The sequence below is a fragment of the Melospiza georgiana genome, chromosome 3 (genome assembly GCF_028018845.1).
Source record: "Melospiza georgiana isolate bMelGeo1 chromosome 3, bMelGeo1.pri, whole genome shotgun sequence".
Classification (NCBI taxonomy): Eukaryota; Metazoa; Chordata; class Aves; order Passeriformes; family Passerellidae; genus Melospiza; species Melospiza georgiana.
Window position 1 is genome coordinate 17,623,842 of NC_080432.1, and position 13,983 is coordinate 17,637,824.

General features: G+C 37.0%; 1 protein-coding gene across 8 annotated transcripts in view; it reads left to right on the forward strand.

Moving 5' to 3' along the window:
• The window catches only part of CDC42BPA (CDC42 binding protein kinase alpha), a 181,891-nt gene that overhangs the window by 107,136 nt on the left and 60,772 nt on the right, over nucleotides 1-13,983 (forward strand). For all 8 annotated transcript variants that reach the window (XM_058020540.1, XM_058020541.1, XM_058020547.1 and 5 more), the window contains 7 exons: nucleotides 445-524; nucleotides 1,522-1,688; nucleotides 2,138-2,260; nucleotides 6,521-6,654; nucleotides 8,249-8,491; nucleotides 8,740-8,850; nucleotides 12,571-12,818. In XM_058020540.1, coding sequence (XP_057876523.1) covers nucleotides 445-524; nucleotides 1,522-1,688; nucleotides 2,138-2,260; nucleotides 6,521-6,654; nucleotides 8,249-8,491; nucleotides 8,740-8,850; nucleotides 12,571-12,818 — 1,106 coding nt within the window. The remainder of the gene's footprint in view (nucleotides 1-444; nucleotides 525-1,521; nucleotides 1,689-2,137; nucleotides 2,261-6,520; nucleotides 6,655-8,248; nucleotides 8,492-8,739; nucleotides 8,851-12,570; nucleotides 12,819-13,983) is intronic.

Consider the following 13,983-nt stretch of genomic DNA (forward strand, 5'->3'; position numbering starts at 1 on the left):
AAATGGTCAAAGTACTAATGGGATTAGAACACTCTCTGGTATTATTTCTTTCTAATAAATGCCTGTTGATTGTTCTTTCCAAATAGAGGTGGCCCACTCAGAAGTGGGCTGGTAATTCTACAGGCAGGAAGCCCTGTTGACTGAATAGCAGAGGGGAGCATAGCAGGGAATAAAAGGTGTTGCACTTTGTGCTAAGAGCTTCTTGGAAAAATAGCCTATTTAATTAGAAAGACATTTTTATGCCAGCATGCTCTGGTTTTGTATATGTTAAATGCTATTATAAATAGAATTAGTTGATGTTGTTTCGTATTTGGGCTGTAGATAAGGATGACAGTGAGTATAGTTCCCATGATATTAACACTTCTCATATGGTTAAACTGAAAAATCTGTTTCTTTTAAGTCCAGTAGGATACTGCTTACTCAACTGTCCTGTTATTTTTCTAGGAAACAATGCCTCCACCATCCCACACTGCATTTTCTGGCCATCATTTACCATTTGTGGGTTTCACATATACAAGTAGCTGGTAAGTTAAGAGTTCAAAAATTGTCTCTAGGCTAGTTACACAGTGTTCCAACTTTCTGTCTTTGAATCATATTGAGCAGATATCAAAGAATGTGGTTTATTAAGGAAAGTACCATAATCTAAAATGCTGTCTGTTCAAGAGAATGAGCTCTCTGCAGGTGAAATTTACATATATGTACAGGTCAGCACCTTTGCTCGGGGGGGTTTTGAGAGAAAGGTTGTTATTAGAGAATATGTAAAATTAACTGCCCATTACAAAGTTAAGACTGGATGTGTGGACCCGAATAGAACTTAGTTTGTTAGACATTAAAACCACTTTTATTTCTAGCCCTTTGACACTTCTGTAAGTCTGAATAGAAATTTTATAAAAATTACTTTGATATCTGCTATTATTGTAGAATTTATTTCACTCATTTCCATTGCTAAACTAAACATTGAAGTCCCTTGTATGCTCCTTGTTTATGGAAATAAAGAAAGTGTTTACAAGCATTGAAAAGACAGGCCAGTTTCTGCTGGGAAAGTGACTATGTCCTAGAATGTCCTAGACTTCAAAAGCATTATTTGCATAAGTAGTAGCATGTGTTCATGAGTAGCCACAGCATTTCTGACATGTCCATGCCCTAGTTGTTACAGGATAATTTCATACCATTTTTAGTGATTGTTGTCTTTAAAGCATTTGTGATACTTGATTAACTATTCTCAAATGAACTACTATTGTGATTTTACTGTCTAAGCTTTTTGCTATCTGGCTAACATAGAGTGTCCATAATGATTTATAATCAGGAGTTCATCCACTCCTGTGTAACAAAAAATGCATTGAGGAGATCAGGCATGCTAGGCAAAAATTCATTCAATTTCCAGTGAGCTCATACAAACAAAGTATTATAACAAGATGTTACAATAAATGGCATAGTAATTAACAACTTAAACAGACTGTTTATTGGTTGATGTTTTCATAGCAGTTGTAAAATCCAATACTATTTCTTTTTTTCCCCCAGTGTTCTTTCAGACCGCAGCTGTCTAAGACTGACAGCTGGACCACCCTCCATGGATCTTGATGCCAGCATTCAGAGAACTTTGGAGGACAGTTTAGCAACAGAAGCTTATGAGAGGAGAATAAGACGTCTAGAACAGGAAAAGCTTGAACTTAGCAGAAAACTGCAAGGTATAGTCATTAAAAAAAAATAATTCCATACTTTTTAAACTTAGATTAACCTGCAATTTTGTAAGACACTGTTTATAGTGTGGGGAAAAAAAATTAAATATGCTTCCTGGAATGCTTTTTAGCAGAAAATAATTATTGTTATTATTTTGATTGACAAATTAAATTTCTGTTACGCTTTATGCCTGAAACACACCATGTATGCAACTTCTTGTGCTAACTTTGTTCTCACTGGCCATTATGGCATAAACATTTCATTCTTAAAACTCTTAAGCATTTAGTTGGTCTAGCTGACAATTACTGAAAAATTGGCACATAATAATTGGAAATTGCAAATTGTAGAATGCCCAGTGTGGGATCTTTTGGCATGTCTTAATTTATCAGTAGTATCTCTTTGATCTCCTCAGATGTAGGCCGTGTTATTCATCCCTCTCTCTTCTATCTTGTTCTAGAGTCCACCCAGACAGTGCAGGCTCTGCAGTATTCAACAGTGGATGGCCCAATAACAGCAAGCAAAGATCTAGAAATTAAAAGTTTGAAAGAAGAAATTGAAAAGTTGAAGAAACAGGTAACAGGTATGTCATAAATAGTAATGTAAAAGCTGTAACAAGAAACTGTATTTTGTCAAGTTTTCTTTTTTTCCTCTCCAATCATAATGCTAGTTTTCCTTGGCTTTTTAAAAGTTTTCCAGTCTATTTTTACTTCTCATTTTACCCCTCCCTCTCCCACTGTACCTCAACATTTTCTCCAAATTCATTTTGAGTTTTCCAAGTGGCAAGGAGTAGTGCATGAGGGAGGATACAATGGGCCATGAGGCTGCACTGCCAGCAGCAAAACTGCTCAAAGAAAACTGCCACCAAAATTAGTCCTGCCTCTACAGCTGCATGGCCCCTTCTCAATCTGTGCATTCCCTGCACTCTCTCGTGACTTTAATTGACTTGATGAAACAAGGAAAATGCTGTTAGAGAGATTTTAATCAACTTATGATCGGGTAAATCAGCACAAGGTGGGCAGTAGAAGCATGTGGGGAAAGGGAGATGAGAGCTCTGCTGTCAATGAACTGTCATTCCTTTCAAAACTGAACATTTATTTTCTTTGCTTCTGAGAGTTCTTGAAGATTTTACCAAAACTAAAGTTATGGCTGTCAAGTACCTCAGTACTTCAAGTTGGAAAAGTGGTTTTGAAATCTGTGCAGCTAAAGAGATTATTTTTTAAATTAATGATATGATGCCTTTCATTAGGACATTCGTACTAGTCAAAAAGCAAAAATCTACTTAGCCCAGTAGGTGTGTCCTACAGAGGGAGCTGGAGATGTTTAGGGAGAGATCCATCTTTTTCCAGCCTTACTTTTTCAGATTCTGGGCAATTCATGTTTTAAGAACTTTGAGAGGGAGGACTTACAGTGCACCACTATATAGAACATAGCTATGAGTGAACCAATTTGCTCTCTGTTTAGCTAATATATTTTAGCCTGCTTTAAAGGCTAGTATTCAGTATTCTTGATTTGATATTCTGAATTAAGTTGAAGGGAGTTTTCCCTCATACTGATTCATAGCATAGGATTCCTGCTCTACATCTCCAAAATGCTGTCTTTAAAATAGGATCTTGAGAGCAGAGACATCTCAAAGAAAAGGAAGAAAGGAAGCACAGCAAGATTTTTTTTTTTATTTAGGAAAAATAACAAGAGACTGTTAGGTATCAGGTGTGGAACCAGAGAAACGGGGAGAAAAACTCAATCTTATAGAAAAATGTCTGTGTTTTGTGTGAAAAATCAGTCACAAGTAGTGGTAGATACATCTCTATTATATGTCCATATCTTGCCTGAGACAAGAGAAAAACAAACAGCCAGAAGTGTTGGAGGAAACTTCAAAAAACACTTGTTCTGGTTTGTATTTGTGACAAGACTTCATTCAGTTCCTGAAAGTGTCGGGAATGCCAGCAGCGACACCCACAGAAAGAGTAACTGGAACTCAGCTTGCAGACACTTGAGTGGATTTGTTTGGACTCTGCAGCTGCCTTGTGGGGCAGGAGGAGCTGTGTGTGAGCTGCAGAGAGCAGCACACAGATTACAGCCTGTCAAAATTGTGTACTCTGAAAAAAGCCTTTTACAGATACAGAGCTGGACAGCTGCTCTGGCATGATGCAGCAGTTTTGTATTGTACCATGGGCATTATTTTTGGACAGGAACATGGCTTAGCCAGCTCAGGGAGGATCACTCTGGTTTGAGTGATGCCATGTTGGCATTATATCAGGACAAAGGCTTTTGTGAAATTTTGCTCCAGCCAAATGTCCCTCCTCTTGTTGCTGTAATGAGGATAAAGACAATGTGATCAGAAATCTCTTCTCTGCAACAGTCCTTAGATCAGGTTTTGAAAACTGACTTTTCAGTTTTCTTCTTCAGTTTTTTTCTTCTTGTAAACTAAAAAGCAACATTTACAAGAACAGTTTTTGAATGAGATCAGTCATTCACAGAAAACCATCAAAATCAGCTTTAAATTGTATTTTCTTCTTTACTATTGATCTGCAACTTAGTTCACTGCTGAAAGTATCACTCACTTCCTTTGGTAATGAAAAAAAAAATAGTAAAGGTGTGGAAACATTCCCCAGCACATCTGCTGTCCCTTTTGAAATTGAAAAGAAGTCAAAGTCTGGTGAAGGTGGTCAATACTGAGAAGTTTTTTCCTAAAGTAATTTTCTGCTTCACACCACATACATATTTGTGTATTTATTCCTAGACAGAATGTGTACTTTTGGAGTTTGGTTTGGAAGTGAATAATAGGATCAAATGAGGAAGATGTAGAGCTGCCTAACCCATCAACTTTGCCAGTATATACTTGAATGCTTTGTCTGATCCAGCCATTTGTTAGAAAAGATTCATTTGTGCCTTAAGCTGCAACTAATACAAGCAAATTTGATCAAATAGAATTTTCTATTTTACTTGATTTTTATGGAGGTTTTGAGATAGATTTTAGAACTATATTAATGACAGCATACAGAAACAAACCAATGATGGCCATGTCTGAATGCTTCCAAATATAGGGGAGCTAGTTCCAGGTTTTCTGGATAGCCTTTAAAAGATCTGATGAACTTTAAGAAGGTTCAGTTCAGGTGCAGAGATGACCCTTTTATGCTTTGGGCTCATCTCTTGAGTTACTAAATGTAATGTAATAATATATTACAGGGAGTGTTTGCATATATTACCTAAAATGTTAGTTACAGCTAGGGTGATTAAATGGAAAATTACTATTTACAACCCATATGTCACACCTAGCTTTTTGTTACATTCTTTAACCTGTTTTATTGCCTTTTCTGAAGCTGTAAGAGTAAACACCTGCTTAAAAAGGTAATAAAGAACAAACTCAAAATTGTGTCAAATTCAGGAGTGTCACCAGGAGGGCTTAGAAAAATACATTATTCTTGTCTATCTGGTTTTCCAGGAAATGACAAGCTAGCATATGCTTTCAATTTTTGAGGTCAAAGTTATAATTTTTGTTCGCTAAGTTACATAGGAGAAAACTTTGAGGAATCTTTAATATTGCCAAATATGTAAAGGGCAGCAATGCAAGAGGAAAACAGAGCTGTGGAACAAAGTAGTTCATGCACAGAAGAGAGATTTATCTTGGCTCAGCAGAGCCATATATAAACTTTCTTTTCACTGGTGACTTTAGAGTAGACTACATAAGGAAGGCAGTTAATAATTTCTGGCTTTGAGCTGCATCTCTTATTTAAGTGCATTCTTTTAAAACTTTAAACAAGAGTGAGTGAATTAAAACAATAGTGAATATTTTTCTGGGTATAAGCTAATGGTATTAATTTGCTTATAAAATTCTTGTGTTTCAGAAATTAACCCTCTTAAAAATGTATGTGTTTTTATATTTGATTTCTCCAAGAGCCAGTCTCTTAGGGTTACATTTATGAAAATGTAGTTAAAGGCTGTTATTAAGAATATAGATGGGTTCCTGTTCTTTGGGTAAATACAAGTGGTCTGAAGACCTGCCCACAGCTGAAATAAAAGAAAATATGTCCAATGATTTCATAGAACTTGGAATTAACTTGCCTTCCTATATATCTTGTTTTAAAGTCTTGTTTTTTAAGTAAAGACTATGAGGCAAAAAAACCCCTACTCACTAGTTAGAAAATATCAGTTGCCATATTTTATGAGTTTCAGGTTTTCTTGTAGAATTTGAGGGTATTTATATGACATTATTTAATTGTGCCATAGAACTACACTGTCACTGTGTAACTGACTGTTGGTAAGAAACTGGCTGCAATAGTTCTCCCTTATTTATAGTACTAATAAAGCAGATCACATAAAAACAAGTGGTTTTCACACTAGAAATAAGTAAAATCAGCTGAAGTTAATTTTAAGGGTACTGACAGGAGAACACTTGCCAGCTCTTGAGTGACCCATTATTTTTACTGTTTCTTTTTGGGGGAAACTGGGAGGAGGAGGGAGACTGTTTATAATTACTATGTAATAAAAGATGTATTATATATTACATCACAGCACATAAAAGTCAAATGTATAAGTTGTGTTAAAGCATACATTGCAGAATTATGTATTAGAGCTGGTCATTATAATGTGAGAAAACAAGTTATTATCATTTTTGTGTTACATTCCAGCAAGCTGGGACCTTTTCATTCTGTTCCCTTAAAAGCAGATAATGGCAGCTGAAACAACCTGCTCCCTTTTCTAAACCAGATAAAAATTGCCTTATTTTGTGATTAAATGGAAACCAGAAAAAATATTGAAGGGGCTTCAAGCAGCTAGGCTATGCTATTGTAGAATTCTGATTTTTCCCTTAGAATATTTAGAGTTCTGCTGCTTTTTCTAGAATCTGGTCAGCTGGAGCAGCAGCTCGAGGAGGCCAGCACTGCAAGGAGGGAGTTGGATGATGCCTCCAGACAAATAAAGGCTTTTGAGAAGCAAGTCAGGACGCTGAAGCAAGAGAGAGAAGATCTTAATAAGGTAAAATCATTTTGTCAGCAACTGTTCTAAACCCTCAAGACTGTTTTATTTTTGTTCATTTTGCTTGTAATAACTTTCAAGTGTATAACTAATGAGCAGATAACAAGTGTATAGCATGACCTACTTAGCTTTCTGCCTTTTTTTTGTTGAAGAAAAGGACATTATTTAACACATTGTCTGTATGACTGCTGGGTGCTCCCTAAGTGATTGCTTCCAGATAGTGAACGACTCCATAATCCAAATTGCATGGTGGCTGCAAAAAAGGTTTTAGAGCTTCACATTTAGTGATAATAATAAGGGTTAGAAGACATAGTAGAGAAGAACTATTCCAGACAATTTAATCTGAAATATGGGTGAGACTTTAACAGTGAAGAATATGGTGTTAAGACTGTGTCACAGAATTATTTCCAGAGGGAGATGTGAGGAATTGCCCAAGTATGAAAATTGAAAAGTAATTTGAAATAACTGCAGCTAAAGAATACTGGATTTTATTTCTTCTTCTCTCTGATCCCTCATTTTCTTATTTATAACATACTGTCTTTCATGGCTCTTTTTTGTATTTGTTATTAGATCAACCTGTAATCAGGTGTGAAATACATAAAACCTGTTTTTCATTGTAATTATATTGCCTCATTATTTTAGAGTCTACACTAAAGCTGATGTGCCAGCTGTGTTTAACACTGTTTCTTCTGACCCTTAAGGCTCTTAAAATTTAAAAAGCTGCCAGTTTGTCCCAGAAAGACCATCTCTCTTCTAAACTAGCTCTTAGTGATTAGGACCTCTTTTTAAGAACCTTAGAAACATGTTTAGATTTACGTGGATGTCAGCAGTGCCAAATACTAATTCTTCCAGTTGGTGGTTTTTTTATCCTGAAATTTGCTTTTCCTTGCTTCTTTTTTCTGCTCTGGTTTGACTGAACATTATGGAATTATTTAAAGTGTTGTGGTCCCTCACTGGTAGTGTGGTGGCACAAATCTAGGGCACAGCAAGCTTTGTGAAGGTGTTGTGGTGTGGAGTTATCACTGCACTAACTGTTATGCTGATTCTTTGAGAAGGATAGTTATCATATATTGCTTTTATTCACTGCAGTGTTTTATTGCCTAAAACTTTCTCTGATATTTGATACTAAGGTACAGTGTATGGAAATAATACTTGCCATTGCAGGCCAGTTTTCTAAAGATTCTTGAGTAAAGATTTTCATAGAGTAGAGTTTTCCATTCAATTTTTACTGTTTAGCACTTGAGATTCTTTTAATTTATTTAAATAATTATTAAAAACCAATGCTAATGACATTTTGGTTAAGAAAGCAAGGTGTTTTTGTATTGTAATGCAAGTGCTTGAACACCATTGTGTTTACCTGTAATAATGGAGTAGATTCTCACTTGGTTTACATTTATGGAGTTTTACTCACTCTACTAGTGTAAAACATGCCTCTTTCCTTATTTATAGAAGCATGCAATCTGTATTGTAGATGAAATAAAAAAGAATATGTAGTTTCTATTCACTCTGGAAAAGGTGTTAGATACTCATCCAAAGACAAAATTGGCCTTGTAGCATTCTAGGTTTATTACTTAATTCTTTTTTTAAACTGTAGGAACTGGCAGAGTCTAGTGACAGACTAAAATCCCAAGCCAAAGAGCTGAAAGATGCACACAGCCAGCGGAAATTGGCAATGCAGGAGTTCTCAGAGATGAACGAGCGGCTGACAGACTTGCACTCTCAAAAACAAAAGCTTGCCCGCCAGCTCCGAGATAAGGAGGAAGAAATGGAAGTGGTGATGCAAAAAGTAGAAAGTTTAAGGCAAGAGTTACGCAGAACAGAGAGACTTAAAAAAGAAGTAAGTGGTGGGAAGACTGTTTAGACTCTATGAAATAAGTTATATGTAAGGTTTTCTGAGTTTTTTTTTAAATTTGTAAATCTTTAACCTTTTGTCTGTTGTTTCAAACAGTACCAATCTTGTTTTCTAAGACTTTGAAGTGTTCAGTTTGGTGCTGAAGATTTCTCTCTTATATTGAAAACCATCAATAGATTTTGAAAAAAAACCCTGCAGAATCCTATCTATTAAAAACGTATGTACTTTTGTAGCTGGAAGTCCAAGCTGAAGCTGCAGCTGCTGAGGCATCCAAAGACAGGAAATTGCGAGAGAGGAGTGAACAGTACTCTAAACAGTTGGAAAGTGAAGTAGAAGGGCTAAAGGTTAGTCTGTTTTGATATTAACACCTGCACACTTACTAGTCAACTAGGACGTCGATCTGTTTGATTGCTTTCAGATGTAGGACAAAAGGGTTTTGTCAGTCTGTCACTTCACTTGGTGCTGAATGTTAACACAGGCATGCATTGCATTATTGCCCAGAAAAATTAACATTTGCCTGATGTGCTGTTTCTTAATAATCAACCTTGTCTTACCACATTGCTTCCATTAATGCTTTGCCTAACTTTACTTGTTAAAAACTTTTTTATTTTAGCATAAGATGGTTGAATATTTGAAGATAAACCTGCCATCTAGGCAGGTTTCTGTGGAGGTGTTCTCTCTGCTGTGTTGTTCCTCATGTTTCCTGCACAATGGATGTCAACTGATGTAACCATACAGGAACAGTTTTAACACATTCTGCCTCTCTGCCAGAGGATGAGGCATTTTTATCCAAGAGCAGCATTGAAGACTTTGTTTATATTGATGAGACTGCTCACATGTGCATGTGATTTTAAAAGAAGAAATTTAAGGCAGCCAAGAATATTAACTGTTATTTTTTTCAGCGATTTAGCTTTTTATGCAGTGCTCTAGAGAAGTTAGGCTTTCTCAAAAATTGAATAGAAAGTTTTTAATTTACTTATGTGGATTGCTGTTCATTCACAGCAAAATCCTGTTCCAAATGTTTCATGCAGTAGAGTAATTCTAAACTTTTTGGGCAAAATGTGAGATTAGTCCTAATTTGGTCTTAATTTAAATGAGCAACCAAGTCTTTTTTCATTAGAATTCTCTGGGACATTCATCAACATTAAGTTATGGCACAGAAAATTTGATGGTTTTAAGCAAGCATTCTTCTATTTGGCTTTCCTTTGCTAAAAGAAAATAAGGAAATTAATTCAATATGAAGTTTGGATTAATGAAGTTTCTACTGCTGTGAATTCAGATTGTTATCTGAAAATTAACATGTGTTCCTTCTGCTTCCATGAATCTTCCCCATCAGCAAAGAGTTTGTATGGTAGTTTAAGAGGCGAGAAGAATTTATGGGAGATCTGTTGAGAATAAATGATATGCTGATTTATAACAGCAGGGCAAGTTTGTCAGGAGAGAAAAAGGGAATTTTAGCTGTCTTGGTAATATTTTACAATTCAGTAAGCACAGTTTGGGTCACGAGTGGTTGTTGTGATACTGCCCTGTCCATTCAGTAAAAGCTCTGCATGGCTCCTTAGTTAAATTCAGGAAGCTCTCCTACACAAAAGTATTTAAAGGAGAAAAGAAGGTTTCTCCAAATGAGGAGAATAGAAGAAACCATAAATGATGGAAGATTAAATGTAAGCAGGATGTTGAAAGCTGAATAAAGAGAATTTAGGAAGCATTTAGCAGAGGATGCTCAGCGTGATTGTGGATTTCTGCTTTAAATCCAAAGCAGAAAACCTCAGGAAACTCATGGGGCTGCTTGGGGATGGAAAAGGCAATCTCTGAGCTAATAGAGCTGTGGCATAAAATGCTCCACAAGTCCTCAGTGGTTCAGACTTCAGTGCTGAAGGAGGGGAGATTGCCACACAGTGTGTTCTTTGCAGCAGGCTGGGCAGATGGGCTCGATTGTCTGGGATAATTGCAGGGAGCAGGAGAGCTGGCAGGTGAGTCAGATGTGAAGTTAAATGAGAAGAGAGCTGCTGGCCAAGATGTGAATATTGTGACTCTCATTCAGATCATCTGGAAGGTGCAGAGGGCTGGGTGCAGCTTCCTCAGGAAAGGAGCAGAGGCTGAGGTGAGGGATAGTGTCAGAGTTCACGGATGAAGCATGCCTGCTGTCTGTCCTTCTGCACTGTGCTGCACTGACCTGGTGGGGTGCTGCAAACTTGTCAGTCAAGTGTGTGGGCACAGGGGATCCTGTGGGTGTCATGGATTCAGATTTTCAGTAAAATCAGACTCAGTGCTAGTCAGCAGTGTGCCCTGTTAGCTGAGAGGAGTGCATTAAACAGCAGCTGTCAATGTGCCAGGAGATGCATTCTGTCTCAGTTGCACCATTTGTCCATTTAAAATAGGCATGTATGAAAGCCTCTATTTGGAATATGTGCTTTCATCAATTAAAAATGTATTCTCTGTTTACTATACCTCTCTAGTTCTTCAAGCCATTGTCCAATACCTTTGGGCTTTCTCTTCTACTGCACCATCTCTCTTATGGCTGCATTAGTATCTTTTCATTGTGGTTAAAAATGTGCAATTCCACTAAAACATTTTATATACCTGCTAGAGGATGTTGCAAAGCCTAAACTTTTTCTGTGCTCCATTACCCTGTATGTGTGAACAATTTAGGATGTTGGGCAGTAACGAACAAATTTCACAGTGCCTGTGAATGAAAGAAAATTCTTATACTGCTTTTTTAAAAAAATCTTTCTTTCTCCAAAGGATCTCCTGTTAGGATGGACTCTTCCTTCTCCAGTTTAATGTTCTGCATCCTAAGGGCAGGATTTTACTCTTAGATCAAACCAGATGGTTGTTTTGATGAGTTAGAGAAAACAGTGCAGTAGCAGCACATCTCTGGCTCGTACATGCAGGGGGTTTTGCAGTTTTTTGCTGACACAAACAGCAAGGCCCAGCTTTCTCACAGAATTTATCATGGTACAAATTCAGCTCATCAGAATGTTCTACAATGGCATTTAGCTGTTAAAGCCTGCTCATACATCAGGAAAAGAAAATTACCCAGAGCCATGCCAAATTAAGGGTGACTGAGAGGTTTTTAGCATCTCATGGTAAGAATGGAGATACAAAATGCCTTTAATCCACTGGAAGGTGTGACAAAGTCACCATAAGGAAGTAGGTTTTTCAGTCACCTGAACTTTTTCGAAGTGCTTTTATGAATTTCCTTTCCTTAGAACACCTTTCATTACACATTTTAAAAACCAGAAGAAATTCCAAACCAAATTGTCTATATGTTGACATTAAAAAGTTATTTCCAGACTTGGATTTCAGTGCATGTCATGCCACTGTCTCATTTTGAACCTGATCTTGCTCCTCCTCTATGTTATGGCAGGACATTGAGTTTAGTGAGTGCAGCATTTGGTGCAAATCTGTGTGTATCCTGAAATAGTGTTTAAAGACTATTGAAATGCCAGAAGACCTCACTAAGAGAGCTATGAAATTACAAAAAGTTGAAGTAATTACTCTTATTGTTTAAAGCTTGTTTATCCTATTAATCCACTATGATAGAGATGGTCAGTTTAAGTGAAGTAGGTCAGGTTTCCCTCCTGACTGATACAATCCATGTAGTATTTCTGTAGCTAAACTTTAGCTTTCAGTTAAGCCTCTGCTTGTCTTAGTATAGCTTTTCCAGAAATTATTTGTCCTTCAGAATATATTATTGTCCTAGTTCTTATTCTGCATTTCTGAAATGCAGACTTGTTGCTGTCAGCTGTGTGAGTGGAAGCATCAAAGTCTTTAATTCTGTGGTCACTTTCTGACTGCATTTAAGGGGAGTCAGAACATGACCAGAGGCATTTAATGATCAAATTTTCAGTAGCTTGAAAACTATTACCGCTCTTAAATAACAAAATAATAGAGTGTCATTCCAATTTATGCTGTTAACAAATTTTGAAATGATTTGAGATAGATGTGTTTAACTCAAGGCTTTAATGGGATATTTCTAAACAAAGGCTTTGGAATATTGAGTTGTTATTGAGCATCATTTTCAGCATTCTTGACTGTTAATTTGGTGCTGTTTATTTTAGCAAAAACAGGTTGGTCGCTCACCTGGGGTAAGCAGTATAGAACACCAGCAAGAGATCACTAAATTAAAGGCAGAGCTGGAAAAGAAGAGTGTTTTCTATGAAGAGGAGCTATCTAAACGTGAAATGATGCATGCAAATGAAATAAAAAATCTGAAGAAGGAACTGCGGGATGCAGAGAGCCAGCAGCTTGCCCTCAAGAAGGAGATCATGGTTTTGAAAGACAAGTTAGAGAAAACCAGAAGAGAAAAGTGAGTACTGTATGAAATTTACCTTTTCTTAAACCTTTGAAATCTCCTAGTATTGTTTCAAACACACAGTCACTTCCTTAAGTGTAATGCAGATTGTTGCATTTTGGCTGAGCTGATACCAGGGTTAAAACCAGTCACCTTTAAAAACCCAACAGAACAAATAGCTCCACCTCCTTGTACTGAAACAGTTAATTATGCACCAGAACTGTTTTAGTGGCTGACCATTCCAAGGTATGTAACTTGAGTTACAGACTTGCAGCTCGGGGTAAGTTGACCGCTGAAGCTTATGTTGCACTTTAAAACGGTTTCTCTACATTTTTCTTTTATTTGGTATTTTCATCTTTTGATGCAAAACTAATGTGTTAGAGATCAAGTATTGTTTACATTTCTGCCAGCACAGGAACAGTCACTTAATGTGAGCTGAGGCTAATCCATGCTGGGTTCCATCCAGTGTTAACATCAGTCAGCAGACTACTGTGGGCGTAAGCTGCTTTATCTCTCCTGGCATGGTAATTTGTCAGACCTGCTTTTTTCTCTCCCACATGGTGGAGCTTATAACTGGCCTTGAGATTGTTCCTTGAGGCGTTCATCAATGAAAGCAAGTTTTTCTGTTGGATGGTGTAGTAGTGGGAATAAGTTATAAACTGAACATGCTCATGTTCATTCATAAAAAATTCAGAATGTTTCGTAGACACTAATATAGAGGAGTCTTTTTGCTGCTGTAGCAAGATGGCAGATGAGAGAAACCATGGAGAAATCCCTGCTGAGAGGTTAGCCAAATTATAGCAAGACCTTTAAATATAAGTAGTAAATTAAATATATTTTTTCCAAAAAGTTTATGCAAATAGAGGTGGAAACACTGTATCTCTTGTAAATTGTATTCAGCAGGGATCATAAATCACACAGCTTAGAATGCAGTGCATGAGCTGTTTCTTCCTAGCATGCAGCTGTTCAATAGGCTGGACCTACTAAGAGCACAGGAGTTTGCTGCTTTGATCAGGGTGGAGAAGTGAAACCTGCCTGAGCAGCATGATTTCATTGTGGCATCACTTAATGGTCATGCTGACCAATGAGTTACAAATGCACAAAAGGCTGTTCTGTCTTGTAACATACAGAGGTGATGGGGTGGCACTCTTTGAAGTCCAGCAGTGTCTCCGAAGGAGGA